The 27,168-nt window shown below is 38.0% G+C and overlaps 1 protein-coding gene across 2 annotated transcripts; it reads right to left on the minus strand.

Annotated features, from left to right (window-relative positions):
- Positions 1-105: 105 nt before the first annotated feature.
- ulk1a (unc-51 like autophagy activating kinase 1a) lies at positions 106-23,715 on the minus strand. Of its 2 annotated transcripts, none has more exons than XM_067413422.1 (28): positions 23,261-23,715; positions 23,083-23,175; positions 22,768-22,809; positions 17,967-17,999; positions 17,696-17,732; positions 14,746-14,919; positions 14,322-14,395; positions 13,251-13,352; positions 11,492-11,550; positions 10,834-10,916; positions 10,681-10,731; positions 10,503-10,591; positions 9,703-9,829; positions 9,555-9,600; positions 8,698-8,781; positions 8,380-8,487; positions 8,158-8,267; positions 7,153-7,221; positions 6,947-7,059; positions 6,395-6,570; positions 6,119-6,231; positions 5,620-5,745; positions 5,344-5,510; positions 4,610-4,785; positions 4,388-4,506; positions 2,797-2,954; positions 2,558-2,693; positions 106-1,548 (listed from the first exon to the last, which is right to left on the minus strand). In XM_067413422.1, the coding sequence occupies exons 1-28, from the start codon at positions 23,348-23,350 to the stop codon at positions 1,493-1,495; spliced, it is 2,811 nt and encodes a 936-aa protein (XP_067269523.1). In that variant the 5' UTR covers positions 23,351-23,715; the 3' UTR covers positions 106-1,492. The 2 variants fall into 2 exon arrangements, with proteins under 2 accessions (XP_067269523.1, XP_067269524.1); XM_067413423.1 differs by lacking the exon at positions 106-1,548 and adding an exon at positions 2,444-2,474 and having other exon boundaries at positions 2,527-2,693.
- Between the last annotated feature and the right edge of the window lie 3,453 nt (positions 23,716-27,168).

A 27,168-nucleotide genomic window follows, 5' to 3' on the forward strand; every position in this document is an offset into this window, starting at 1 on the left:
GCGTTTTTCCGCATAATGTATATACCTGAAACACTGACTACGAAAAAAAGTTTTAATAAATGTGTAAAGACTTTTATATTTTGAAATGAATCAACACGCAGAGAATAATATAAAAGTGAAATTTATTCGATTACACACCCATACCAAATGCATTCTGCACTTATTTTTGGCTTCTGCAAATGGACATACAAAGACAAAACACATCATAAATACTGAACATATACAAAATAGTTAATTGTCCACAATTCAACATAACTATTGTTTCATGTGCATTCATCACAATCATTCTACCACACAGTTTGGACTAAATGCCTTAAAACACCATTAGAGTTATTGCCATTGGAAAATGCAAAAATAGTGCAAGTAACAAACAAACATGATCTCAATATGCTAGAAATAACCGATTGTAAGTCACAGATTTGTTTCGAGTGTCCAGTGAAATTAAACCAGTTAGGTTTTTTAAGGCACTACCAAATCACAGACAAAGTCATTACAGCTAAATGTGCAAAAGTCATTTACTTGCAACAAACTCTAAGCAAACTGATATCTTAAAATGTCACTTTCAGACTGACAATTAAAACAGATACATATAAAATGCTACACACAAGCTATTGACTATTGTCTTACTGCATTTTCTTTGATTTTCAGGAGTTAATTAAACTGAAATGAGCCCTTACATTGAAGGCTTGCCTCCTCTGCAGTGGTTCTTATCAGGAATCCAGAAGGCAAAATGGTTTGTAAAGTGCTTTGCTATTTTACATATACATGAATAACAGTTTGATAGTTAATCTAATACAATTCTCAAGTATTTCTCCCACCTTCATATGACAACATATGAAACTGACCGTCTTTATCAGTAGGTCTGCAAAGGTTTGCCACTAATTTTGGTCAATTGCCACATTAGAGCTGTTCATCTGTAGCCGACTACTACACACCCAACCACCGACTGCTATTTCAACAAATGTTCGGTGGTCACAGAGGTTTCAAATGATTACAAATTCCCTTCAGCAGATAACTATCATTTCCTCAGAATCATGCAAAAACATGCAGGATAATTCCATCAACACAGGATTATTCCATGTAACTTTACAAGACTAAAATTAAAGGCATGTTTTGGTGCTGAATGAGAAGCATCCAAGCTGTTGCTCATTCAGTTCTCAACATCGTCTTTAATGTCATAGTGCTAAGATCAAAGTCATCACTTGAAGTGCCATCATGCATTGGTGTTGATTTAGAAGTCGAAAGGTTTACACATGACATCTATTACACCCATTGACTCTTTTTTTCACTAAGTATTCTTTAAAGTGAACAAAATAGATACATATATACATATATCAATAGAGATTTAATCTCTGTCGATTATGAAAAAGTATTTCTCACCTTTTTTTTTTGGCTTTGGAAACCAAGTATCACATTTAAAATGAGCAGGTGAGTTTTTCCCTTTCACAAAATTTAAAATGGCAACTGAGATAAAATAAGATGAAGATGCTGATCACACACATCCTTTAGGCTGGAGGGAGGAGAGTCGCCGCTCAATACACTGTTTACCTACAGAAATGGCAAACAAATGGACATCAGAGATGACAAAAAGTCTCTTTAAGGCAAGACAATTCACTTGGCGGCCATCTTTGAAACGCCTCTTGTGTAGCTATTTCAGTCATGCAAGTGCAGCTCCTATCTCTTTGAATGGGGAAACATTAAATTCTCCAAAACTGTTCACCAAGCTTATGATTAAATTTCATATTTGAAAGCACAATGAAATCTGACAACTGTCTGAAAGTTTGTTTCTAAACTCTCAAATCATGGACCAAAAAAAAAGGTAAATGGACTGCATTTATATAGCGCTTTTATCCAAAGCGCTTTACATTTTGCCTCACATTCACCCATTCATACACCGACGGCGATGTCAGCCATGTAAGGCGCCATCCAGCTCGGCGGGAGCAGCTGGGGTTAGGTGTCTTGCTCATGGACACTTCGACACTTGGCCAGGTGGAACCGGGGATTGAACCACCAACCTTCTGGTTTGTAGACAACCTACATGAACCACTGAGCCACTTTTGGCAAAATCCCTTTGCATTTAGAAGGCGGGACTTATTCTGCCATTTTGCGCATTGCGCAGTCTTTGTATATAAAGTCTTTGGATGAGATGAATACTGAGCAATCTATATATATAACTAGTATGTTTGTACTATTGTTAAAAGTTTGAGTTAGTTAAAAAAAAAGGCTCCATTTATTTAATGAAAAATAAATATTATTACAGAACTGTTTTTTATTTTGCCATGCTATAAAATGTAATTTATATGTGATGGAAAACGTGAATTTTCAACATCATTCCTCCAGTCTTCAGTGTCACACGATCCTTCCGAAATCATTAAAATATGCTAATTTGTTGAATATTTCATATTTTTGTGGAAACCATTATATTATTTTCATATTTGAAATAGAAACCTTTGTAACATTATGAATGTCTGTACCTTAGGTGTTTAGTAGGTGTGTCATACTCACATTTGTTGATATTGTTTATACCTTAGGTGTTTAGTAGGTGTGTCATACTCACATTTGTTGATATTGTTTATGTCTGCAGTCTCTGTAATAATTAAAGACAGGCCCTCCATCAGCAGTAAAGCCTTATGGTATCGCTCTACAGAGGTTTCTCCATGATGAAACATCTCGTCCAGCGCTGCCGTCTGCACCTGATCATAAGAGAGCAGCGCAATTCATACTCTGTATTACAGATTAGATACAGAGATGTTTCTCCTCTTATTGTAAGACACCAGACATTGAGAGTGTTCATACCATCTGAACAGTGTGTGTGTAGATGAGTCTCTCAGCAGTAATGTTGCTCATGCGGTCCATCAGTCTTTGCTTGCTGCTGAAGAACAGCTGGAGTTTCTCAGTGAGAGAACGGCAGGAGTTCACACACCCCTTATACATCTCATTAAGCTTACGTATTACTGCAAGAGCAACACACACACAAACGCAACAGTAAAGACCAACATACAAACAGTAAAAACATTTAGAATGGTACAAATCTTAAAAATGAATCAATTTCCACAAAGTGTTGATAATGATATAAAAAAAAATGCAGGTTACACTTTAATTCAATTATACAAATACATACAGAGTAATATTAATTAACATGTACTTACTATATAATTAGAATTAGTTGCTTATACCTATGTATAATTTACTATTATAAATATGGTAAGTATATGTAAAATGTTTAACAGGGACATTAAAAATAAATTATTACCGCAATGTTTTTCTTGAACACCAAATCAGCATATTAGAATTCACTTTTGTGTGTAACGGTGTATATAAATCCATATAAAATGTCTTTGTTTAATAAACAAAATACATTTAAAAGATACATTTTAATTTGTGTTGGGAAAAAATTGTGATTTATTGCATCCAAAATAAACACACACATATTATGTAAAATGTGTTTACATAACATATGTGTGTGTACCATGTATAATTATTATGTATATATATAAATACACACACAATACATATATAAAATACACACACACACACACACACACACACACACACACACACACACACACACACACACACACACACACACACACACACACACACACACACACACACACACTTCAGAAACTCAGAACACTTATTTCATATTTAATTTTGACTTTACAGGGACTTTAAATATTTACACGCATGTGTGTGTATTTATATATACATAATAATTATACACAGGACACACACATATATTATGTAAACACAAACTTTTATTTTTGATGCGATTAATCATGATTCAATTTTCCCCAGCACTAATTTTAATTAAATAATTATTAATCTTGTTTTCACAATTGATTATGTCTGTGATGATATGCCTATATCGTGGAGTAAGTTGTCACAAATAAAATTTTATTTCAGTAGTCAATTTAAAACATCTATAAACCATCTTTTTCAAATCACAAAACAATTCATGTAACCGTTCCAATGTAAAAGGTAACATACACAATTATCAAACCATTATTTTATCAAACAGAAATCATAATTAATAAATGGAATAAATTAAATGTATAAAACAGATGCCGAATTTTCCCCGTGATATATGGTTGCATAATTTAGAAATATTTTGGTCCCACTTTATATTAAATACTATGTACCAAAATGAATCATTTGTTACAGTGCACTTATGTACTTTTATAAAAAATGTAATTAAACAGCTGTAATTCAATTCCATAATTACATCTATAATTACACTGTTGACTCATCCTTTACTCCTAAACCCACACTTAAACTTAACCATACTAGTAGTTAAGAACACAATACAAAGTGGGACAGTTTTTTATTTTTATTTTTAATTTTGCATTAAAATAGTTGGTGATTACACTTGAAGTATGTGCCTTACTTTGTTTAACAGATCCTGATGGGTAAAGTTTGCCTTCTTTGATCCCGGCCATCGCTGTGTGTAGCGCTGAGGACAGCAGCTCAGCACACTTCATATAGAGGACCAGCTGCTCTGCAGAGCTACATACAAATGTGCACATCACTTACAGTGTACGTGTCGTAATATCATACACAAGATACATAAAATACGTGTATCTTTATGCATGATTAAGTATTATCTCACCTCCACTCATGGCTCAGAAGACTGATCTGGTCAGCCACCATGCTCTGCTCTAAGAATGAAGCATCAAGTGGCATGTTCCTCTCAGCCCCACAGTCCTTTGCTCGCGCGACCTCTGTAATGCAGTGGGAAAAGGCTAGAATGAAGCGCAGTCGGCTCAGCAAGTCTGTATGCCCCTCCTGTAGAGAAGAAGAGCATGGCATTTTCAATCAACAACATTTTTTTGATGGAGAATATTTTTGTTTTTGAATATTTAATTTTTTATTTTTTTTGTGAGGATATATATTACAGAATTTCTATTAATCAAAATATCCTGAAAAATGTATCAGAATGATATCTGAAGGATCATGTGACACTGGAGTAATGATGCTGAAAACCCAGCTTTATCATCAGGAATAATTACATGTGAAATAAACAGTGCTTTTCAGGTAGGTCCAAAAATAGTTTTCAGCTACAGAAATATATATTCTTCATTGTATAAATTAAATATACAGTTTTGGAAAAAATTAAGCGACTCATTTTTTCCAGAGCTGTATATTAATCCTTAATGAAGTTTAGTCAAGTAGTGAGCGATTTTCTTGTCTTTTGTTGTCTGATAATAAACATTAAAACAGACAGCTGTGTCACTTTAAGAGTTGCACGGATCCAATATACTGGTACACACGGGTTCACTGTTTAAAATTACCAGCTGACTGTACATTATGTTTCATACATAAGGTATAGCTCAATTATTTTACCTCCATAAGCGTTTCCTCTGGTAGTTCAGGTGGCACAAATGCCACACCCTCACTGAGGTTTGTTGCCATGGCATCCATGTAACCATAGCGTAGGCTGTCAGGTGATCCGTAGGCCTCTTGCAAATGACCGTAGGTCCAGCCAGGGCTTGTTGGGCTGGGAGTGCACACTTCAACAGCAGATGAATTGAAAATGCATTGTGAGTCTAACAGATACAATAACATGCAAAAACAATACTTGTGTTTCAGTCTCATTAAGTAAAATAATGGAAGTGTCACCTGAGATGCGTCTAGGTCGAGCAGTGTGAGGAGGTGTGTGTCCAAATTCAGGAGAGCCCAGCATGAACACAACTCCAGCAGGACTGCCTGAGCCCTGCTCTATGCCATCATTGCCACAAGAGGGTGCTACAGAGATCAGCACAAAATGCCATTTTAAACAGCAGATACGCTGACAAGTGCCTGATGGGATGTTTTTAAAATATTATCTTTGACTACAGATATAAAGAAAACATCTTTAAAAAAAAGAAAAGAAAAAAAAGATTATTGCCGCTAGTTATAAATTTTACAAATACAAGACTACACATGGTTACGGTGCTTTTAAGTAGCAAGCTGCAACTACTCAACTATCCAATCAATTCCCGAGTCCTGCCCCATGTTTATTTCTTGTTTGAACTGTTTAACTAGTGATAATAAGGATAAAAAGACTTTAACAACTTCTGTTTCATGCCAACTTTAAAGCTTGTCTTGTGTTGAGTGGTTAGCATCACTGAGTTCATACCTGTTGTGTCCATGGGTTTTTCTGAATTTAAGCTCTCACAGCTGCCCCTGTCAAGTTGATGTCCGAACACAGCCTTCAGCAGCTTATCTGAGAGACGGCCAGTACTTAATGACCTACAACACAAATGACCCATAAACACAGCTCTAGGGAGCAAACTCATATTCCAGCAAATCACATCACTGCAGAGATTCCAGTGCCAATTATGAAATATATCTTATCATGACTAATGCGTCACAAGCTTTCTTCCACCTGAACTAATGCCTAATTGACTAATACCTTTTGACTGAGTCCCTTCTTTCTGCTGGCCTGAGAAGCGGCACACGGGGCCCTGTAGCCGGGTACTGTGCCAGATCTTTTAGGTCAGTCATGGTCTTGGTTCGGGCAGGCAGCCCTCGCTGAACCAGCGCTGTACTTGGAGTTTGACCAGAGATGGGCCGCCGATACAAATCCCACTGAAATGAAAAGTAGTAGCATATATATATATATATATCTGTATCTGTATATCTTTATATCTTTCTTTATACCTGACAATATAATTGAAAAGCCATAATTTTTTTGTATTTAATAGGGTAAAAAAGTGAACTAAAAAACAATTTTCACATAAACCCATTATACTGAATATCACATTTAGCTGTACCTTTAATATAGTGCTTTATTTTCTAGCGTATAGTAATGAGGTCTGTCAATATCAGCTCAATGTTTATTTTGCGCATCAATTTTCACAAGTAATAAAATTACTAGTTAAAATTTTTAGTATCAGTATTTTTATGTAATACAACAGTATTACATGTTCTGTCGCTCTCTGATTAGCCAGCAACAGTTACTCACTCTGTGCACTACAGATTCTGGGCTGTGCTGATGACCTCCGAGTCTGTGGGTCAGGGTCGTGTCCATGGTCGTCAGGTCAGTGAAGAGCGGAGAGACCTGGCCAGGCCGTTGATCTGAGAGACAAAGAGAGACAAAGAAAAGCTGAGAAGTTGGAACAAGAAGTCTTACAAAAATCTAATTGATATGCAGTGAAACAGGTATTCTACCTGCAGCATGAAACCCTGTCTTACTGCCAACAGGCTGGGGCTGACTGGGTGTTTCAGGAACACTTCCCACTGAAAAAAAGCAAAAAAAACCAACATGTCAGCATTTCTCCATAATTTAGGAAACCATGTGCTTTTGTAGATCACACATGGTTTCCTAATTTTTTTTACCAATGAATTTCCATCAGTGTTATTTTAGTATTATTTATATACTATTATATTATTTAAAATATATATATACATTTTCAGTTAATTTTAGTTTAAGTAATTTGGTCATTTTTAATAGTTTTATTTCATATTTCTATATGGCTTTAATTCATTTTTATTTTAGTTTTAAAACTTCAACTTCGTTTATTTAATTTTTTCATCTAATACTTATATTTCTTTCTAGATTAATTGTAATTATTGAAAACTTTTCAATAATAGTTTTAGTTAACAATGACTGATTTCCATGGCCTTTCCAGTTGTTTGTAAATAAGGTGATAAGGATTTTTAAAAATTAAAAAATATTGTTTAAGATGGATTTGCAAAAGAATCATTAAGACTTGAAAAGACTTGAAAAAAGAAAAATGAATTCACAAATAAGACATTACTTTGGCACTCAAGCAAGTGCATTACTCTATGCACAACCAATTTCAAGCTAATTCATATTTTAACAGAACACAACTATAAAAACACGTATATAAACTATTAATCTTTCTTATTATTTATTATATTACTATTTTCATGACATTACCAGGCTTCAAAACACATACAACACATATAAAAAAACACATTTTAAAATAGATATTTCAAAAATATATATTTAAATATATCAATATATATTTATTTTTTCAAGTTTTTCCATGAATGTGCAAATTATGAACATCAAAACTCAACTCAACCCAACCGAAAGGACTAACTTTATCGTTATTTTCAGCTTCCTACCAAAACCCCCCACTAGAGTCTCTTTCTCTACCAGTGAAGTATGCAAATCAAACCACAGATCAAGGAAACTGGTTTCTTTACCCTGTGGGGAAGGTAGAAACGGCCGAGATCCTCCTGATTCTGAAGAAGCCCTGATTCTCCCACATGTTGGAAATCCATTTGAGCAGCGGTGATGTACAGGTGTTGCTGCCCTGAACAACATAAAGAGAGCTCATGTGTTAATGCATTGGGCATTCAGGAGCACATTTATGCATTTATGTATCCGCATCATGATAGAGAAAAAAATATAGAGATAAACCCAACCTGTCAGACACTTGTAGGTTCTCCTCCATCCTCTGGTAGTTATGCTTTTGTGTCGGCACTGGAACAGGCACAGACTGAGCGTAACTACTGCCACATGACTCTAGAGGCCTAAAGAGAGAAAGAGAGAGGAGTGAATGATTGGCACGTCATGTGCACAAACATACATTTGTTTCCTGGTGCTCTGTGAATTACTCTCATCGCTAAAATTCCCACTTTCTCTGGTCACATTAGATCAGACAGCTGTCTCTCACTTCACACATCCAAACAAAGTCTTTGCCGTATTAAATGCTAATATCCATACTTATGCACACACAGTACCTTGAGGGGCTTGGGGAAGCTTGGACAGACGGGTAGGATGATGCCGTTTGACCTATACAAGCAGTAACACTCAGCAGCGAGCTTCTAGAAATAATACACATACACAATTATGCCATTATTAGTATGTTATTAAACCATCCAGCTATATAATATAGACCAGGGGATCTGGTTTTCAGTCTTTTAGATGCCAGAGACCCCCAAATATGATTATCATCCTCATGCAATGGACCCTGTGTATGTGTGTGTGTGTAGTATATAGTATAATAACTTTAAGATGCAAGTTATAATATATATATAATAACTTACATCTTAAAATAAAGCAAAATAGAAAATATTCTTGTTTTTAATCGTTAAATATATGCAGCCTTGGTGATCAATCTACTTTCAAAAAACAATTTAAAAAAAAAGTGGTGTATAAACTCTGTTTAAACGAAACTGTATAAAGTCTTTTAACTCATGAGTGCATTAGATGACAGACACAGATGTTTAAAAAACAGCAGAAATGTATTTAAAAATTTGTATTGAAAATGAAACGTTATACCAAAGCAATTTTTGCCATCATGACCGTAAGGTCTTCCTTCATTGCACAAACGCGTCAGCACATAAACAGACTTTTTCAAAGAACCATAAAAATGGTCAGCAGGTCAAAAGCTCAGCTGACACTTTTGAAATGAATAGTCACGACACATGATATATTGGCAAGCATGCAAAACGTTAAGTGCAGAAACAATGCAAGCACGTCTGTTGTGTAGGTTAGACTTGAGAAGCATGTCACATGTAACTATATACACTACTGTATGTGTGTGGCCAGTGTCACTTTAACCCTTCAAGCAATGGAAAGATGTAAACTCACTTACCCGCTGTGTATCAAACTGTCCTGCTCTTCTCCTGAGACTATTTCACCTACAAGAGTGATCAGATTGAGATGTTATGTTCGTGCAAATAGAGCAGTTTTGTTTTTTACATAATCCAAAGTAGTTCAACGAGTGTAAGGGCTCATCTTACTGGTGAACTGAGCCGGCACCATTACGAAGTCATCAGACTCAGAGGAACAGTCTTTCAGCAGGGAACCTGGACCTGGGGACGGTGTGGGGTTCATTTGAGGGAGGGGCCTCGGAGCTTCAGTGTCAGACTGTCAAGAAAAAAACTTCATATATACACTGCTGTTCAAAGGTTTGGGGTTGCTAAAATGTATTATGTTTTTGGAAGAAGCCTATGGAAGCTTTCTTCGGCCACAGAATAAAAATAAAAAGGTTGTTTTTTTATCTCACAATACAGTAGAACATAAAGTGATATAAACTTGTAATTGCAAGTTATAGAATCAGAATTGTCAGATATAAACTTAAGAAAATATTAGACGTGAGCTGACTCTTTCCCCTTCAGAATTGAGAAAAGAAGTCAGAATTGCTGGATATTACCTTGCAATTGTGAGAAAAGAAGTCAGAATTGCTGGATATTACCTTGCAATTGTGAGAAAAGAAGTCAGAATTGTGAGCCGTAAAAAAGGCAATTAATTATGTTTTTAATTTTTTGATTTGATGAATAGAAAGTAAAAAAAGTTGTATACATGTATAATGTTATACATTTTTTTATAACATTATACATGTCTTCACTATTACTTTTGATCAATTTAATGCATCTTCGCTTAATAAAAGTATTAATTAAAAAAAGGTCTTACTGACCTCAAACTTTTGAATGGTATTGTTACAGCATATGCTAGCTATACATTATACATACAAAGTAAGAAAATCACAATACATCTCAAAAAGGTGCATTTCATGCATTATGTGCTGGCACTGTGTTACCTGAGTAGGAGTGAGGCGAGAGGTTGAGGAACTGCTGCTGGAGCTCCCAGAGCCAGAGCTGGGATAGGCGGGCATGGGCACCGGTGAGGCTAAGATAACAATGAATAGATGTAAATGTTACTGTAACCAAAGGTATAGCAGATTAGCTTGAAAAAAGTAATGTACACCACAATCGTACATTTCTTCATGGATGTACTGGCCTCCATGAAAGGATGGTGGAAAAATTCATCTGAAATAGACAATAATCACTTATTTATAATCACTTCCTGTGTCCATTTATGATTTCTAAAGTCTTTTAAAGTCAAACGTTTGATTGCATGTGTCCACTGACCAAAGTTCATGCGTTCCCTGTGGTTCCTCTGCAGCAACCCAAGTAGAAGGTGCCTTAGGTGACTAGAGGTTTCACGTGGAATACTGGGAAAAGCATTTTGGTGCTGTGTTAGACACTGACAGGAATGACAACCTACACAGTCCTGTGTGCATGTTTATATGCTTGTGCAAGGGCTCTCTGAGTTGCCAGAGTAACTCTGGAATTGACCAAGTAGAAAAGTAAAACTGAATGCAAACATTTCAACAGTCTAGGTAAATAAATAAAACTACTTTTAAAGAGGGAAAGGAGTGAAAGATGGAAGAGAGAAAAACAACGAGAGGAAAGAAACCGGTTCTACCACATTCACAACACAAATAAATATGCAGTTGTGTTTGAAGTCATACTGCTTAATATTTTTGAGGAAACCGATACTTTTTTTTATTGATGAATAGAAAGTTCAAAAGAACAGCTTTTTTTTAAATAGAAATATTTTGTAACATTATACAAAATGATTCTGTCACTTGCATCCATTACAAATGCATCCTTGCTAAATAAAAGTAGTATTTTCTTTCAAAAAAATGATTTTAAATTCACACCAGAGACCTTTGCGCCTATATAGCACACACTAAGCCGGATCATGTTGATTGATGACTAACATGCAGTCCTCAGGGTCACTTACCTGGGATTCAAGCTCCGGTTTCTTTCATAGAACTGCCGCAATTCCTGAGGAGTATTTGCCTGGAAAAGATTTCGAAAGAGAAAGAATTTGAGAAATTGCATTGAACTCACTATAATTAACCAATCATCTGATTATTTTTTTTCCTGAATGGCCAAAAAAAAAAATCCCCCCAAGAATTTACAAATAAGGAGGGCCCTGAAACGTATTATCTTTTCACTTGGGCTAGTAAAAAAACGTCCTTAATACTTGAGCAATAATACTACTCTCCAGTTCTAACCACTCAGATCTAGTTAGATTTAGATATTGGTGATTCACTTAAAACTGTGCACTGCCTGGCAGCCAATTATCATACACATTTTTCAACTTGATACTGAACTAGTTTGTTGTGAGCAGCATTGCATGGCTTAACTACATTCTTCGTGGTATACACTGGCTGTTTGGAATGTAAACATTTGTTCTAGACCTAGTTTCTACAAATCATAAAGGCTTTCTAATGGCTGCAGGAACAAGCACTAAAAGTAATATTTCCATGCAGGACGAGGTAAACACAGGACAGAGACGAGTGTGCTGTTCTGAATGAACTCAGCGGCCCATTTTGACCCATCTGATGATATCATAATCCAAGACTGTCAGGAATTCCTAATACATAACCAACTCTTTCAGAAAGCTAAAATATGAACCCATAAATAGACACATTTTTGACCGTGCTCAGATGAGGCTGTGTAGAAGCTGAACGAACAGAGGTCATATTAATAATTCATGATGGCACATCACCTTTTCAGGATTAAGTACTATCATTGACTGTTATGAATTGTAATAAACTAATAATGAGCAGCCTGGGGATATAGTCAGAGGAAGTAATGCAGTAATGCAATAACAACAACAAAAAGAAGAACTCCCTGTTCTAGTAGTGCAACCAGAGAGATGTGTGGGCATGTGTGTATGTTTGGGTGTGACGTGTGAGTGTTAGTAAGTAATTCGGAGGGTGTGTTTAGTCGCAGAGGCATATGGTTATGTTTATCAGTGAGATGGTACAATCATGTTTCACACTCTACGGGGCATAAATAACCGAGGGTGCCAACCATTTGAGCTTTCGCAATGAAGAAGTTCTAGAACCATCAGAACTGACGTAGTAGAAACTCATTCTGTGCATTGCTTGCATTTCCTTCTTGATTATACATTACCTTTAAATAGTTTGGGGTCAGTAAGATTTTATTAAAATGAATATTCAAAAATCTGGTCAAAACTCTGTTTATTCAGCATTTGTTTTTAATTTATCTAAATGACAGCAAATACTTGTTACAAAAGTATATTTTTTAAAAAAATGCTTCTTTTTTCGGGGGGTGTTCTTAACTTTCATAATAAAAAATATTTATTGCACACCAAATCAGCAAATTGGATTTCAGATTATGTGACAATGGTGCCTGACTCTTTTTATTAATTATAATAATCTTTCAACAATATTACAAAAAAAACATCTTGCCATCCCCAAACTTTTGAATGGTACTGCATTTCTTTGTGTGCTTGCATTAGCAAACTCTTTAGACCTAAAATATCCTAACCTTGGTAAATGGCTATTTAAAGAATTAAAGAAGAAACCATGACCATAGTAACATACACAAATGAACAGAGAGACAGAGTGAGAGAGAAAGAAAGAAAGAGATGAGTGTGCATGTGTCAGGTTAAAACATAGTTTCTCTCTTTGCGTCATACACACTGTGTTTTGTGTCATTTTTGTGCTTGTGTGTGTGTCACTGACCTGAAATGGGGCTTTGCCAGTCAAGCACTGATATATGATGGTCCCTACACTCCACAGGTCAGCTTTGGCATCATAATTCTGTGACATGATGACCTCGGGAGCCTGTAAAGAATAATTTAGAATATCTAATATGTGGGTACTGTATTTTTAACACGTCAAGTAAAAACTGTATTTTATTATGGCATAGTTTCCTATAGGGCTGCATAATTAATCCAAAAAGTGGTATGATTTAGTGGGGTTATCAAATCAGTAAAGTCTGTAATTTCATTAAATATGCATGCAATGTGTGTTTCAGAATGAAGCGTGGCTCTGTGTTCTTTTACAAGCAAGCAGCTAATGATCCAGTGATCTTTCCATACCTGTAATGAGAAACGCTTATAAACCAACTGTTGCCAACAAAAGAGAAGCTTTAAAAGTCACCATGAAATCAAAATGGACATATTGTTTATTATGGAACTTTACAGTGTTTATTATAAATTAATTATATGTGCACATCATTATTTATTTTTTTTATTCATGTGCTCTTGCCATCTTTAATCAAAATATCTTCCCTTCCCACTTGCAGTGACATCTCATCTCTGATGAAGTGTTTACTGGCGCGAGCGAGGGTGGGACAATCGGTCACTCACTTGACATCACAGCAATAGCAAACCACAACCATAAAGTGCTGCAGGGATGACGTCAAAACCCGGAAGACTAATTCGCCAGTGGTTCCCTCAAGATTTTCCTATGGGTTTTATAATGTTTTTATTTTGTAATTTTTTATTTGTGAGTAAAATAAAGTTTGTGGTAAACATAACGTGAAGATACTTGGACGTTTTGTTCTACGTAAATATCACACAAATATCACTCACACCACAGACGTTACATATACATTTCTTAAACTTTAAATTCACCTTTTTGATGTGAGTGTTTAATATATGTTGTAGAACAAAACGTATCTTCAACTTATGCATGCTATTTGCTTAAATCAAAATTCCAATTTGATTTTCTCCCCCCAAGTCATGCAGCTCTATTTTCCTGAACATTTGGATAACGCAAAACATGAACGTTTTGAAATCAAGCACTCACCATGTACATTGGAGAGCCACAGAGTGTGGCAGCCATTGTGTTTCCCTGCAGATAACGTGCAAAGCCAAAATCAGCTAAAGAGAGAGATAGAAAGAAAAATCAGTGTATGGCGCCAAGGACTACATTTGGTAGTGAAAGCTGGTGCACAAATGTTTACAGCAAGTGTCTTTTAGTTGTTTGACTTTACACAGCTGTGTAGTGACACACAGTGTCTACATAACACTCAAGAGCAAACAGAACAACGTCGTAAACACCTAAAACAAACCGCAGTCATAACACAAGAACAAAAACACCGCAACCAACCACTGTCAAACCTAATAACTCACAATCTCACAGTCTCATAATCCGTAGTGATCCATGAACAGTCTTTGTGTTTCTTTTAATAGAGGGTTCGAAACTGTTTACTGTGACCTGGAGCACTTACCCAGTTTGATGCAGATGTTGTTGGGGTTGGCTCTGCGACCTGTGTTGTACGAAAGGAGAATGTTTTGGGGCTTTAGGTCACGGTGAATGATGCCTTTACTCCTTAAAACACTCATGGCTCCGGCCAACTGCTGCAGTAACACGCGGATCGTGTCCTCGCTCAGAGAACCTTTAGCTATGAAGAAAGTGACAAATAACTGATTTTATTATGGTTTACTACTTAAAGGATTATTCTGGTGAAAACACTTTGAATTGTGGGTTATCATTGTTTACAAGGAGTCCATCAAAACCGAAAAGTCCAGCTGCCATCCACCCCCCTCCCCATTTCTCCCAGTTCACCTCTTTCCTAAAGTCTTATTTTTAGCCCCCATGTTTTTCCACTGCAGGAAAGGGGCAGATAACAGACTGACAGGTGAATGAGGTCAGGCTCGGGTTTGAGTTTCAGCGGGAGATTTTGGTGTTGTGCCAGTGAGTCAGTGGTAAGAGGTCAGCAGGTGAAGGCAAACACAGCCCCTGATGAGGCTGGCATGGATCTAAAGCAGAACAACGCTACATGTCTGATGGCTTAAAATAGAGTGGCCAACGCAAACATGATAAATATAGCCACGCTGGAAAAATGTTATGGTTAGATGAAGATGTATTCAAACTCCAAAGTCTGCGTGTGTGTGTGTGTGCGCGTGCGGATGATACCACTTCCAAAGAGGCTCTATTTGTGGCAGCACATGTGTGAAACTAGCTGTTCTCAGAGCTCCTGAATTATCTTTCTGGGGAATGATCAGGAGAGTTGTTTGTTTGGTGAATATATCTGCAGTTTCAAGAGCAAGTCGATAGCAAGTTCAATGATTCAATCTTTAAGAAACTGGCCTTGGTCTGAAAATGTCCCTTACCCTCAATTTGTAAGAAACACTTATGAATTTCTTTCTTCAGCCGAACACAAAAAAGATAATTTAAGGGTGTTGGTAATCAAAAGGTTGATGGTAGCCACTGATAAAATACCATGGAAGTCTATGGCCACAGTCAGCTGTCTGGTTAAACATTCTTTAAAGGGATAGTTCACTTTAAAATAAAAATTCTGTCACCCTTTACACACCCTCAAGTTTTTTAAAACCTGTATGAATTTCTTTCTTCAACTCAACACATGGGAAGATATTTTGAAGAATGTCAGTAACCAAGCAGTTAACTGAAGCCATTGACTTCCATAGGGGAAAAAAAATACTATGGAAGTCAATGGCTTCAGTTAACTGTTTGGTTACTGGCATTCTTCAAAATAGCTTCCCTTATGTTCAGTTGAAGAAAGAAATTCATATAGGTTTACAACAACTTACGGGTGAGTAAAGGATGAAAATTATTTTGGATGAACTATGTCTAAGTCTCGGCAATAATCTTTAATATACAAACTCTTACTTAGAAAGAATTAGATAAATGAAGATACATCATCCTTTTGTGAATAAGATGATGATGAAGAAACAATTCTAATAGATCACCGCAATAGCTGCATTTTAGAGATATAGAACGTTTAGATTTGCAAAAAGGGGATAGAGATAGGAATGCTCATTTCCAATATTTTTACATTTACATGTAAATTTTCTCTGGTTTTTAATAGCTGCTTTTCTGTTTACTTTTTTTTTTCTTTTTGATTCGTGTTTGTAATATTTGTTATTGTCTTTGGGCATATTGTACAAACACCTTGTTCAACAATTGTTTTTTTATTAGTGCTATATAAATAAAGTAGACATTGATATTTTACATTTACATTACCTTTGCCATCAACTAACTCTTACTTCAAGTTATAAACTGTAAAAACACTTATAATTTAGTAACAATGTTAAATGTAATCTTCAGCCAATCTCCAACTGAATATCCATTTTTATTATAATGTTGAGATATCTAAAATTACCTGTAGAATTTACATTTTGTTTTTAGCATTTAAATTCTGATTTATTTAGATAAAATAGCACACAATTTAAATATCAACCATGAAATAAAACAATTATTAGTCTTGGGCAGTATTTAAATTTTTCTGAATTTTCATCTACCACGGCATATAGGTTTTAAAAAAAAATTGTTATGGAGACTTGGTGCTGCTCCAAAGTCTGTGCAAAGATTCTGTATAAAAACTGCACTAAAGTATGTCTGCTCTGACTGGCCAACAGAAATAAACCAAGTAGGTAAAACAAAATGGAAAAAAATTGGACATCACTAATAATAGTTTAAAGGAGCCATGAATTGAGAAAACAACTTTCCCTTGAGCTTTTGATATATATATATAAAAGGTAATTGTAATACAAGAATATCTGAACTGAATATTTCAGTGCTGAAAATCTCCTGGTATGTTAAATAAATTATAGTAAATTGTTTTTTTTTTTTAAAAAAAAAACAGGCCTATGTGGAGCTAAACCGGTTGGAACTTCCGAACAATACAGCAAATATGGCAATGTTTTGTAAGGGCCAGGGCTCGTAGTATCGCGCGGATGTGTCTGTGTGTGTTTTGCACAGTTCGTGGTTGTATCCACAGATCGGGCCAGCCAAGTAATAAAAAATAAAATTCCAATTAATTGTGGGTGGATGAGAGAAAAATCACTGTTTGTTTGATAAAGACATTTTGCAGCCCTGTGGGTGAATCATTCCGATTGCCGTTTCTCCACATTGGAAGTTTTCAAAACAAAATGAAAATTAAAAAATAATATGCAAAACTGTTATCCAATCATAGCTGTGGTTCAAAACCAGGGTAGAAAATAGAAAATTACTTATTCATTATGTTATTTTACATAAAAACACACACACACAAATGTCTCAGATAACAGTATCAAAAAGCCAGTTCATGAGTGCTTTAAAAAAACGTGATTAGTTATATTTAGTGTCTAATTTATGTGTTCACACAACAAGGACCTTTAAAAGGCACGCATAAGAGTAAAAAAGATGACAAATTAAAATGAGGTTAGTGTACTTACAGTGTAAATATTCCGCTAGGTCTCCTCCATTGCAGTACTGTAAGAGGAGACAGTAAAACACTAAGTGTACAGTCAACAAAAAACAAACTCTCACCTGAACTGAAGCTTTATGCTGACAATAATAACATAGAAGTGTGAATTAAGCTTAGCATTAAGGACGTCCTGCATGAGATGACGAAATTTGACACCAGATTTTTTCCTCTACTTCACATAGTCTATTTTGAGGTTTACAGTGGGTATGCGAGAGGTGCAGCATGCCATCTGGACTCACCTCCATGACAAGATAGACACATCCCGATATCTCCTGCAGACAGAGACATGTGGCACACAGTTAAATATTTACTATTCATTATATGCAAGAAACACCTCGCAACATGCCATATGACAGCCATGGAACGGGCTCTTCATTGTCTAGATCAGGACGGGCGTCTGGCCGGACACACTGACTCATCGTACAAAGCCTACGCTTACCTAAGCCTTCTATCAATAGTGTGTTATTATAGCATGTGCTTGCAAGCAATACAAATAAAATACAATCAAATGTGTTTGCATAACAGGTTATATGGTCAATTATTTTAGGTACCGTGGACTGAGAAAAATGTTTCCTTTTGCATTTGAGTTTAAAATAGTAATATTTTATTTTGTGAAAACCTCAATTGTTGCTTAAGGCAGCACAAATATAACTAAATTGATATTTAGTTTATCTCCAAAACTGAGTGCACTATTGAAGCTAAAAAACACTTATCAGCTATATTTCATTTATTAAATACAAATAATGAATTGATAATAATTAATTAAATGAATTATTAATTAATATATTTTATAAGTATCAATACAATACTTTTCAATTAAATTAAATAATATAAAATAAGTATTTATTGATTCATAATTATTAATGTTGTAATTACTATTACTATTATTAAACAATAATAATATAATTAAAATAACGCTTATTTGTGATTTGAAATTATTTGAAATGTTTGAGTACCTTTCATACCATTCTGATCTGTACACCAGGCAAGTTTGAAAGACATTTCAGTCTCATACTACAGAAGATATTATTTTATTGCTAATCAGTGCACAAAATAAATGAACATTGCAGCATAATGCTCTTCAGTGGCCAAATCATGAAATTTGAGAGCCTCTTAATGTGCAGCAGTCAACCACTAGGCGAAACCCCCTTAAAAATGCCCTTTGACCCCTAGCATGAGTAAGTATGGATTGGTTTGTTACCCATTAATGCCAATGAAATTCAATATAAAAAAATTCTGCTCATGAAAGGCTTAATGTAGCTGATCAATGTCTACACAGGCCAATAGCTATGGTGGCCAGTTTTAACCAGTTTAAATAAGGTATTTACGTGGCCAACTTATGCAACAAAAGTCCCATTTGGCCCATTTCCATGCAGGCACTGCTTGCCCAGCAGTCGGGACAGAAGCAGGAGGTGTCATTACCCACAGCTGACTGACATAAAGATCAGCAGCCGGTCAGCGTGACTGAAGAGTGTTTTTAATAACATATTACACGACAAAAAGCCCTTGTTTTATGAAAGACAACAAACCCTTTTGACTTCAAAGTTGTGTAATAGCTAATTTTATAAGAGTGACACAATTGTTGTGGATAAAGGCTTAGCGTTAAGCTTCCTGTGTGTGTGTGTGTGTGTGCAGAATAAGTGAGAAATAAAACCAGGACATCAGCGGTAATGCAAAGTAAACTAGTCAAAGCCCAGCCCAAGGCTATAGACCACACACAGGGCAAAATACAGTTAAATTATCTTCTCTAGATGCATTTACAAGGCCCTAGAGAAAACTGTTAGAACATACAATACAAAGGTGTTTCGCAACAACAAAAGACCTAAACAACATAAAGCTTAAACAAACATGGTTGAACTCAAAGCTGTTCCACAGAATGTTTCCATGAGTGCGGGATTGGGTCAAGAGTTGGATTTCACTGACTAGGCATAAGTGTCATTTTCTCTGCTATTGTTCAGCATTCGTGGAGGGCAGCAGCCAGCCACCTGGTGCACATTGCGTTGTCAGGTAAATACAAAGCTTGGCGGCTGTCTTTTGAGCAGCTGAACAACCCAGATGGACAAACCTATGAAAAAATACTATAAGTGCTGCCCAGATGGAGATTAGACTGATATTGGAGCCAGTCAAAGGTGGTGGTCCTATATTTGCAGGTTTGTTTAGTGTCAAATTCTCCCGTGTCAGTCCTAGCAGTGCATGAGATGTAATGGAGTGAGCATGAATTATTAGTGTGCATTCACTGTCAGGTCATTCTCTAAGGATAATGTGGTGAGAGGCTCGACTGACAGTTCAATCAGCTGCAATTCGTTTAAAAGTTATCATTTAAAAGAGCAGTCAAGTACTAGGTGCCTTGTGTAGTGGAGTACACTAAATGTACATAAAATACATTCATTTCATTAAGCAACTTTCATTTGTACTTTAATTGTACTTTACGTTTTTGTGTCAGCCCCTTTGAATATAAATTATTTACTCTAAGTCCTCCTATTTACTCCAAGATTTGAATTTAATATTTCAATAATTTAACAGCACATTCACAGTTCTCTGATGTTGATTAATGGACATGTCACATGCTAAACAATAAACATTTATTATTATTATTATTATTATTATTATTATTATTATTATTATACATAATTATTTAAATACCCTCAAGTCACAATTCAATACATATCACAATACGATATTATTGCGATACAACTGGTAAAAGGTGTATGGTAAAAGGTTAACACATTTTTTTTTACAGTTGATTAAAATGCTAAATTTGGAATTACATTGGGGGTTGAAATGAATAGTTTTCGACTTTGTGCTGGTAACCCAATGGCGACACCTGAACAAAGCCTGACCCACATCAAGATGTTTGGTCTGGAAACGCACCATAGACAGGGCTCAATCCGAGGGGCAGGATAAACGGTTGTCTTTCAAACTCCCTCTGCACGCGATAGGATAGCGCTACAACCAACCAGAGCAACGAAGCATTCGCCGTATCCGGTCAGCAAAACCCTGAACACATCTTCCCTTTTTAAGAATGACTTCAGTGCCGTTCTTTGTTCTTTTCTCAGAGAAAAGCTTAACTCCAAGTCTTCCAGAATTGCGGTCAAAGCTGATTCGAAAGACCGCCGCCGTTCGCCAGTTTCTGTGTTTACTGGAAGCACACAAACGCAACTCAGCCGTTGTCATTATGGCCCCACCCACCGACTCTATACACGATGTGATTGGTCCGGCAAGAGATAGGGGAACACAGCTCAGAAGGGTATGGAGAGTTCCTAGACGACACTTGCGGGCAGATTAAATTTGCTGCCGCTAGGGTGCGTCTAGATTTCTAGGCTACTTGCACTCTGAAGTCTTGTAACTGACTAGATATATTTAAAATAAAGTTGGCCACTTTTTACTGGTAACATAAGACGTTTGGCATTATCAGGACCAATAAATATTCTCCTATTGCATTATTATACATTATATTCAACATAATATATAGTAGTTTAATGTTAGCCTGACAAGCCAGACCCACATCAAGATGTTTGGTCTGGAAACTCACCATAGACAGGGCTCAATCTGAGAGGCGGGATAAACAGTTGGCTTTCAAACCATAGATATCCATAATAAAGGCTAGATGTCTTACGGCGGAGTCACCATCGGCATCACCGGCGGCCATCTTGTCACAGGCAAGCTTTCTATCGGGCTCTGTGGAACCTGATGTAAGCAACATGAAGCGGAGCTCGTTGATAGAAACATTCGCTGTATCCGGTCAGCAAAACTCTGAACACATCATACCTTTTTAAGAATGACTTCAGTGCCGTTCTTTGTTCTTTACTCAGAGAAAAGCTTAACTCCAAGTCTTCCAGAGTCGCGGACAAAGCTGATTCGAAAGACCTCTGTTCGCCAGCTTCTGTGTTTACTAGAAGCACGCAAGCGCAACTCGGCCGTCATTATGTTAAGCCCCGCCCACCGACTCTATAATCGATGTGATTGGCCTGACCAGAGTTTGGTTTTTACAGCTCAGAAGGTATTCGCACACAGAAATTTTCATTTTCAGTAAACTACACACAATACAGATTTACACTATCCATGATACATTGTATTTTTGTATTCCGATATATTGTGACACCCATGTACACACTAATTAATTATGCAATGATAATAATAATTATAATTATTGTTATTATTATCTATGTGGTTATAATAAAAAAAATACGATAATTCATTTGGATTAGATTCAAATGTGTAATACATTTCCTTTTATCTTATGGTCTTTGAACACTACAAACTATTTGAAGTAAACCTGTTATACTTGCTGAAGGGCGCAATACCTCAAGATTGAAGTTGTAATGCTGTAACCAACTGTGTTAAGTTTCTTAAGCTCTCAACACCTGAGACAACCATCTGTCATCAGATAAGCTTGAACGCCTGGAGTCTATTCCTCTATTCATTAAGATACATTGATAAGGGAATCCTACATCAGACAACGTCTGTTCTGTATGCAAATGATAGAGACAGTTGGTTAAAAGGGTGAGCTGGGCTGGCAGGTGTTGGCGAATGCATGCACAGGTGCTAGGTGTTCAACAGACATATAGACATCTGTCATGTCTGCCACTGTTTCCTGAGCTGTCTGCCTGTTTATTTTTAGTACTTTTGCCACAAGAGGTATTTGAGATTTATTTGGAGGGTTTATCAATTTGCTCTTCCTTTCACAGAGCCCACCTTGACATCACAGAAATCAGATAATGGTTTCACTCTTTCTGATGCAAGATACTGCAACATGAAAACATTACTCATTGTGAGTCATGTAAAAGCTACAAGTATTCGCCATGGTTGCTAAAGCTGCTAATAAACAGTGCGTGACATCAGTGGGCGGGGTTTAAGGTTTAACCAATCAGATGAAGAGAACTGCACCCGTAATGTCAACATTAAGCCATGCGATATTCGAGTTATAAATATCTTTAGCAACATGGAAAAACCTCTGTTTTAATAGATTAGAAACCACTTAAAATAACACCGTAGGCTTAGACATATACCCCGAATAACAAACACAAAGTAGATACATACCTGAAAGTCCAGTAAACTGACAATATTCTCATGTTTCAGCTCCTGGCGAAAACACAAATGGGTTTCACTATTAGTCAGCAGCTCATGTAATTGCTCCCATAAAGAGGTGATGATATTTGATAAAGCCTTTACATTGTTTTTATCAATAGCTAAACGACATTAGCCTTAAATAGCGAGAAAAGTTCACATGTCCTCGCAAGTCGGGTTTTTTCACTTTTTTTGTGAGTTTAACACTGAAAATTATATATAAACTAGCACATGTTAAAAGTAAGCAAGTAACGTTATGCGCGTACACTGGTGTACCTAAAAACTCACCTTTAGTATCTTGATTTCTTTTCCCAGAAGAGATTGTGATTTGGCCAGATTTTTCTTGTTAATGCATTTCACCGCAACCTCAAAATTATGTTTCTATGGATAAAGAGATCGGTTTTACTTTACGACAGTCGTGTAGGATGATTATTTCAATTTCGGAATTAGGAAATTTACAACTTACCTGTTTATGTCTTCCTCTGAACACCACAGCAAACGCGCCGTGTCCTATCAAATCTTTCCTGTTGAACTCGTATTTTCCAACGCTTTCCATCGCGTGTAAAGTTTAGAGGAGCTCAGTAAATCCACGGGTGATATCAGGGTGTCAGGGATCCGTTTGTGCGCCGCGGATCTTTACAGCACAGGAGAACTGGACCCGTCTATCGCTTCCCACCAGCTGCTTCGCACCCAAATTATCTGACACGAATTCGGTCATGATCGGTATTCGCTACCTTCTTGTTACACACAAAGTCAGCGTCATCTTGATCCTACGTTAAAACATTGTTTATCAAAAGTACGTCACCACAAGTGTGCTAAATTATATTCGGAAACTGTCAGGAGTCGGTTGTGACGCCTCAGCTGGGCTGTTTTTGTTTGGACAGTGTTCTGCGCACTTTCCAAACAAAGCTTGAACTGTGCGTGTCCATTACACGCATGCGCACTACCAGTCTGCTGCACACTAGTGGCTGGATCTGCGCATGCGCTTGTCAAGGAGCCGGGCCACAAACGTTGATTTTGTGAACTGCTGAGGGTGACTTAGCTTATTCGTTATTGCATTTACATTACATACGTTATTATTTTCAGTTCTGTATGTGAAAATATTTATATATTACTAGTCAATATAATAATAATAATAATAATAATAAATAATAATAATAATAATAATAATAATATAGGCCTACACTACCGCCTACATTGATGGAGTAGCCCTGTTCATTTAAAAATGAAAATTACCCCATGATTTACTCTCCCTCAAGCGATCCTATAGTGTATATGACTTTCTTTTTTCTGATAAACACAATCAGAGTTATAATATATTAAAGGGGTAGTTCACCTAAAAATAATGTGTATCTGCTTACCCCCAAGGCATCCAGTTGCTCGTATAATGCATGTTTATGGGGTAAATTATTTAGCTTCCTGCAGATATCTGAGCATCCTGTATTCAACTTATGTGTAACGCCTCGCAGTTCAAAACGCTTACACTACATTTGAAAAGTTGCGCTTTTTCCAGAAGTTGAATGCAGAAGGCGGTCTGGTGGAAGCTAGATATTTTACTTTATAAAGTTTTAGATATGGATATTTTTCTTACACAGTCTGTCACGGTCGGGAACACAAAGAAAACTGGTGCGAGGACTCAAGTGCAGAAATTATAATTGATTAAATAATTACTTATTACTTAATAATTAATAATTATTTAAATAAAACATAATAACACAAAACAAAACCCACAAGGGGGAAAACATACTCTAGAAATACATGAAACTGAAGACATACCAACACAGGGAACCGAGAGACATAGACAATACAATGATCCGACAAAGACTTACAACACAAGGAGCTATTAAAGGGAACAAATCAAGCAGGGAATATGGGAACACAGGTGGAGCAAATTAAACCAATAATCAGATAACAAGGGGGAGGGATCATCATAAGACAATGACAGGAACAAGACAGGACAGGCATTTGACACTACCAGACGCTCCACTAGGGACAGGAGGGACAGACCAGGGAGGCACGGGAGGGACAGACCAGGGAGAAACAAACCAAGGCAGAATGGGAGGGACGGACCAGGGTGGGACGGGAGGGACGGACCAGGATGGGAGTAATGGACCAGGGAGGCACGGGAGGGACAGACCAGGGCGGGACAAAGGGACAGTCCAGGGAGGCATGGGAGGGACAGACCAGGGAGGCACGGGAGGGACAGACCAGGGAGGCACGAGAGGGACAGACCAGGGAGGCATGGGAGGGACAGACCAAGGCGGGACGGGAGGGACAAACAAGGGAGGAATGGCCCGCGGAGTTCAGGCGCCAAGGTGTAGGCAGAGCAGGTGCAGGCAAAGAATGACGCCTGAGTAGCACGTCCGGCACAGAGTTCACTGGCACAGAGTCCATTGGAACTGGGACCGGCATAGAGTCCACCGGAACTGGGACCACCGGCACTGGGACCGGCACAGAGTCCACCGGCACTGGGACCACCGGCACTGGGACCGGCATAGAGTCCACCGGAACTGGAACCACCGGCACTGGGACCGGCACAGAGTCCACCGTCACTGGGACCATCGGCACTGGGACCGGCATAGAGTCCACCGGCATAGAGTCCAGCGGAACTGGGACTGGCACAGAGTCCACTGGCACAGAGTCCACCGGCACTGGGACCACCAGCACTGGGACCACCGGCACAGGATCCACCGGAACTGGGACTACCAGCATATGATCCACCGACACTGGGACCACCGGCACACGATCCACCGGAAATGGGACCACCGACACACGATCCACCAGAACTGGGACCACTGGCACACAATCCACCGGAACTGGGACCACCGGAACAGGATCCACCGGAACTGGGACCACCGGCACAGGGACTACTGGCACATGATCCACCGGAACTGGGACCACCAGAACTAGCTCCGGAGTTTTGAGTAAGGCCCTGTGCCTTTCCAAAGCATGCAGGACTGCCACCAAAAAGCATCCCATCACTGCCCTCCAGGCCGTGTCTGGACTCGGGACCACCGAAACTGGGATCACTGGAACATAATCCACCGGAACAGGGTCCATCGAAACTGGGACCACCGGAGCAGGGACAGAGGGAGCCTTTCTCCTCCTCCTTCTCCTCCTCCTCCTCCTCCTCCATTTCTGGACTGTCGAACTCGGGACCACCAGAACACGATCCACCGGAACGGAGACCACCGGAACTAGATCCACCGAAACAAATGTCTGAGTTCACCTGGGACACGGTCCACCGGAATTGGGCCCATCAGAACATAATCCACCGGGACTAAGACAGAAGTAGCCTTCCTTCTCTTCCTCCGCTTAGAGACCACCAGAACTGGGTCCACCGGAACATGGAGCACCGGACTCGGGAACTCAGGGTAGATGGTGGATGTGGTGCCATTCTTCCTCCTCCCTCTCCCCAAAGGGGTCATCGGAGGACTGGGGACTTGGCAGTTTGTAGGGAAAAATGGGGGAGGCCAAAAAGTGGAAGACCACCCCTCCGGGGCACTCCTCCACCATCACGATCGTACACATACCCCACAAACTGCCAAATTGATAGCATCCCCAGCATTCCCATCTCCCAGGCGATGTTAGGCTCATTAAGGCGGGTGTTAAAAATGTCATTGAGCTCTGTCTGACTGATGTTGAGCCTGCTGCAAACAAGAACCAAACTCCTTTATGCTAGCTCCCTCCTACCGGAGGGAAAGGAGTATGCAGCAAAAGGGCAGGGAGATGGGAATAAGAAGATGCCCATTCTGCTGAGTCCTCTGAAGGTCAGATCGTTATGTCATGGTCGGGAACACAAAGAAAAGTGGTGCGAGGACTCAAGTGCAGAAATGATAATTTATTAAAGGTGCACTATGCAAATTTCCGTCCACTAGAGGGCGCCTATTCTAAACAAAGGTGTAGTTTAATGACGCCAAGTTTGAGCGCAGTATCTTGGGACATGTGGTCTTCACCTCACAGCCGGTGGAAAATAGGACACGGGCAGAAATCACGTTCATACATACGGTTATTAACGTTACTGTAGTGTGAAGCAAAACAGGATTGAGTGTTGTGGAGCTGAGCACGGCTGCTGGAGCGATTGTTAAACAAGCACACGGCTCACGAACACCGGGACTTTTATTATGACGGGACAGGACACAGTCGCCGAGCTCCCACACTTCCGCGTTTCTGATTATAAGGTAAAGCAGCTCTGTTTATCATATTAGATACATTTAAGTGCGTTTAAAATAATGTTATGACGTTACTCTGTGTGTTCGCTTGGCGCTGCTATGACATGTTAAGAGACACTGCTAAGAGAAAAGCGCTTCTGCCATATAAAACTGAGGGTAACGCAGATATGACATAATTGACAGGCGACTCCCTTAAACGCTA

Source organism: Pseudorasbora parva, chromosome 13 (assembly GCF_024679245.1).
Source record: "Pseudorasbora parva isolate DD20220531a chromosome 13, ASM2467924v1, whole genome shotgun sequence".
NCBI lineage: Eukaryota > Metazoa > Chordata > Actinopteri > Cypriniformes > Gobionidae > Pseudorasbora > Pseudorasbora parva.

Excerpts from the sequence above, each read along its gene's own strand:
- ulk1a (XM_067413422.1), bottom strand. The coding sequence starts at position 23,350 with ATGGAAAGCGTTGGAAAATACGAGTTCAACAGGAAAGATTTGATAGGA. Across the intron at positions 10,592-10,680 it reads CAGTACATCCATGAAGAAAT|CCTCACCGGTGCCCATGCCC; the intron begins GTACGATTGTGG and ends TTGTTATCTTAG. Across the intron at positions 4,507-4,609 it reads CTTCTGAGCCATGAGTGGAG|CTCTGCAGAGCAGCTGGTCC; the intron begins GTGAGATAATAC and ends ATTTGTATGTAG.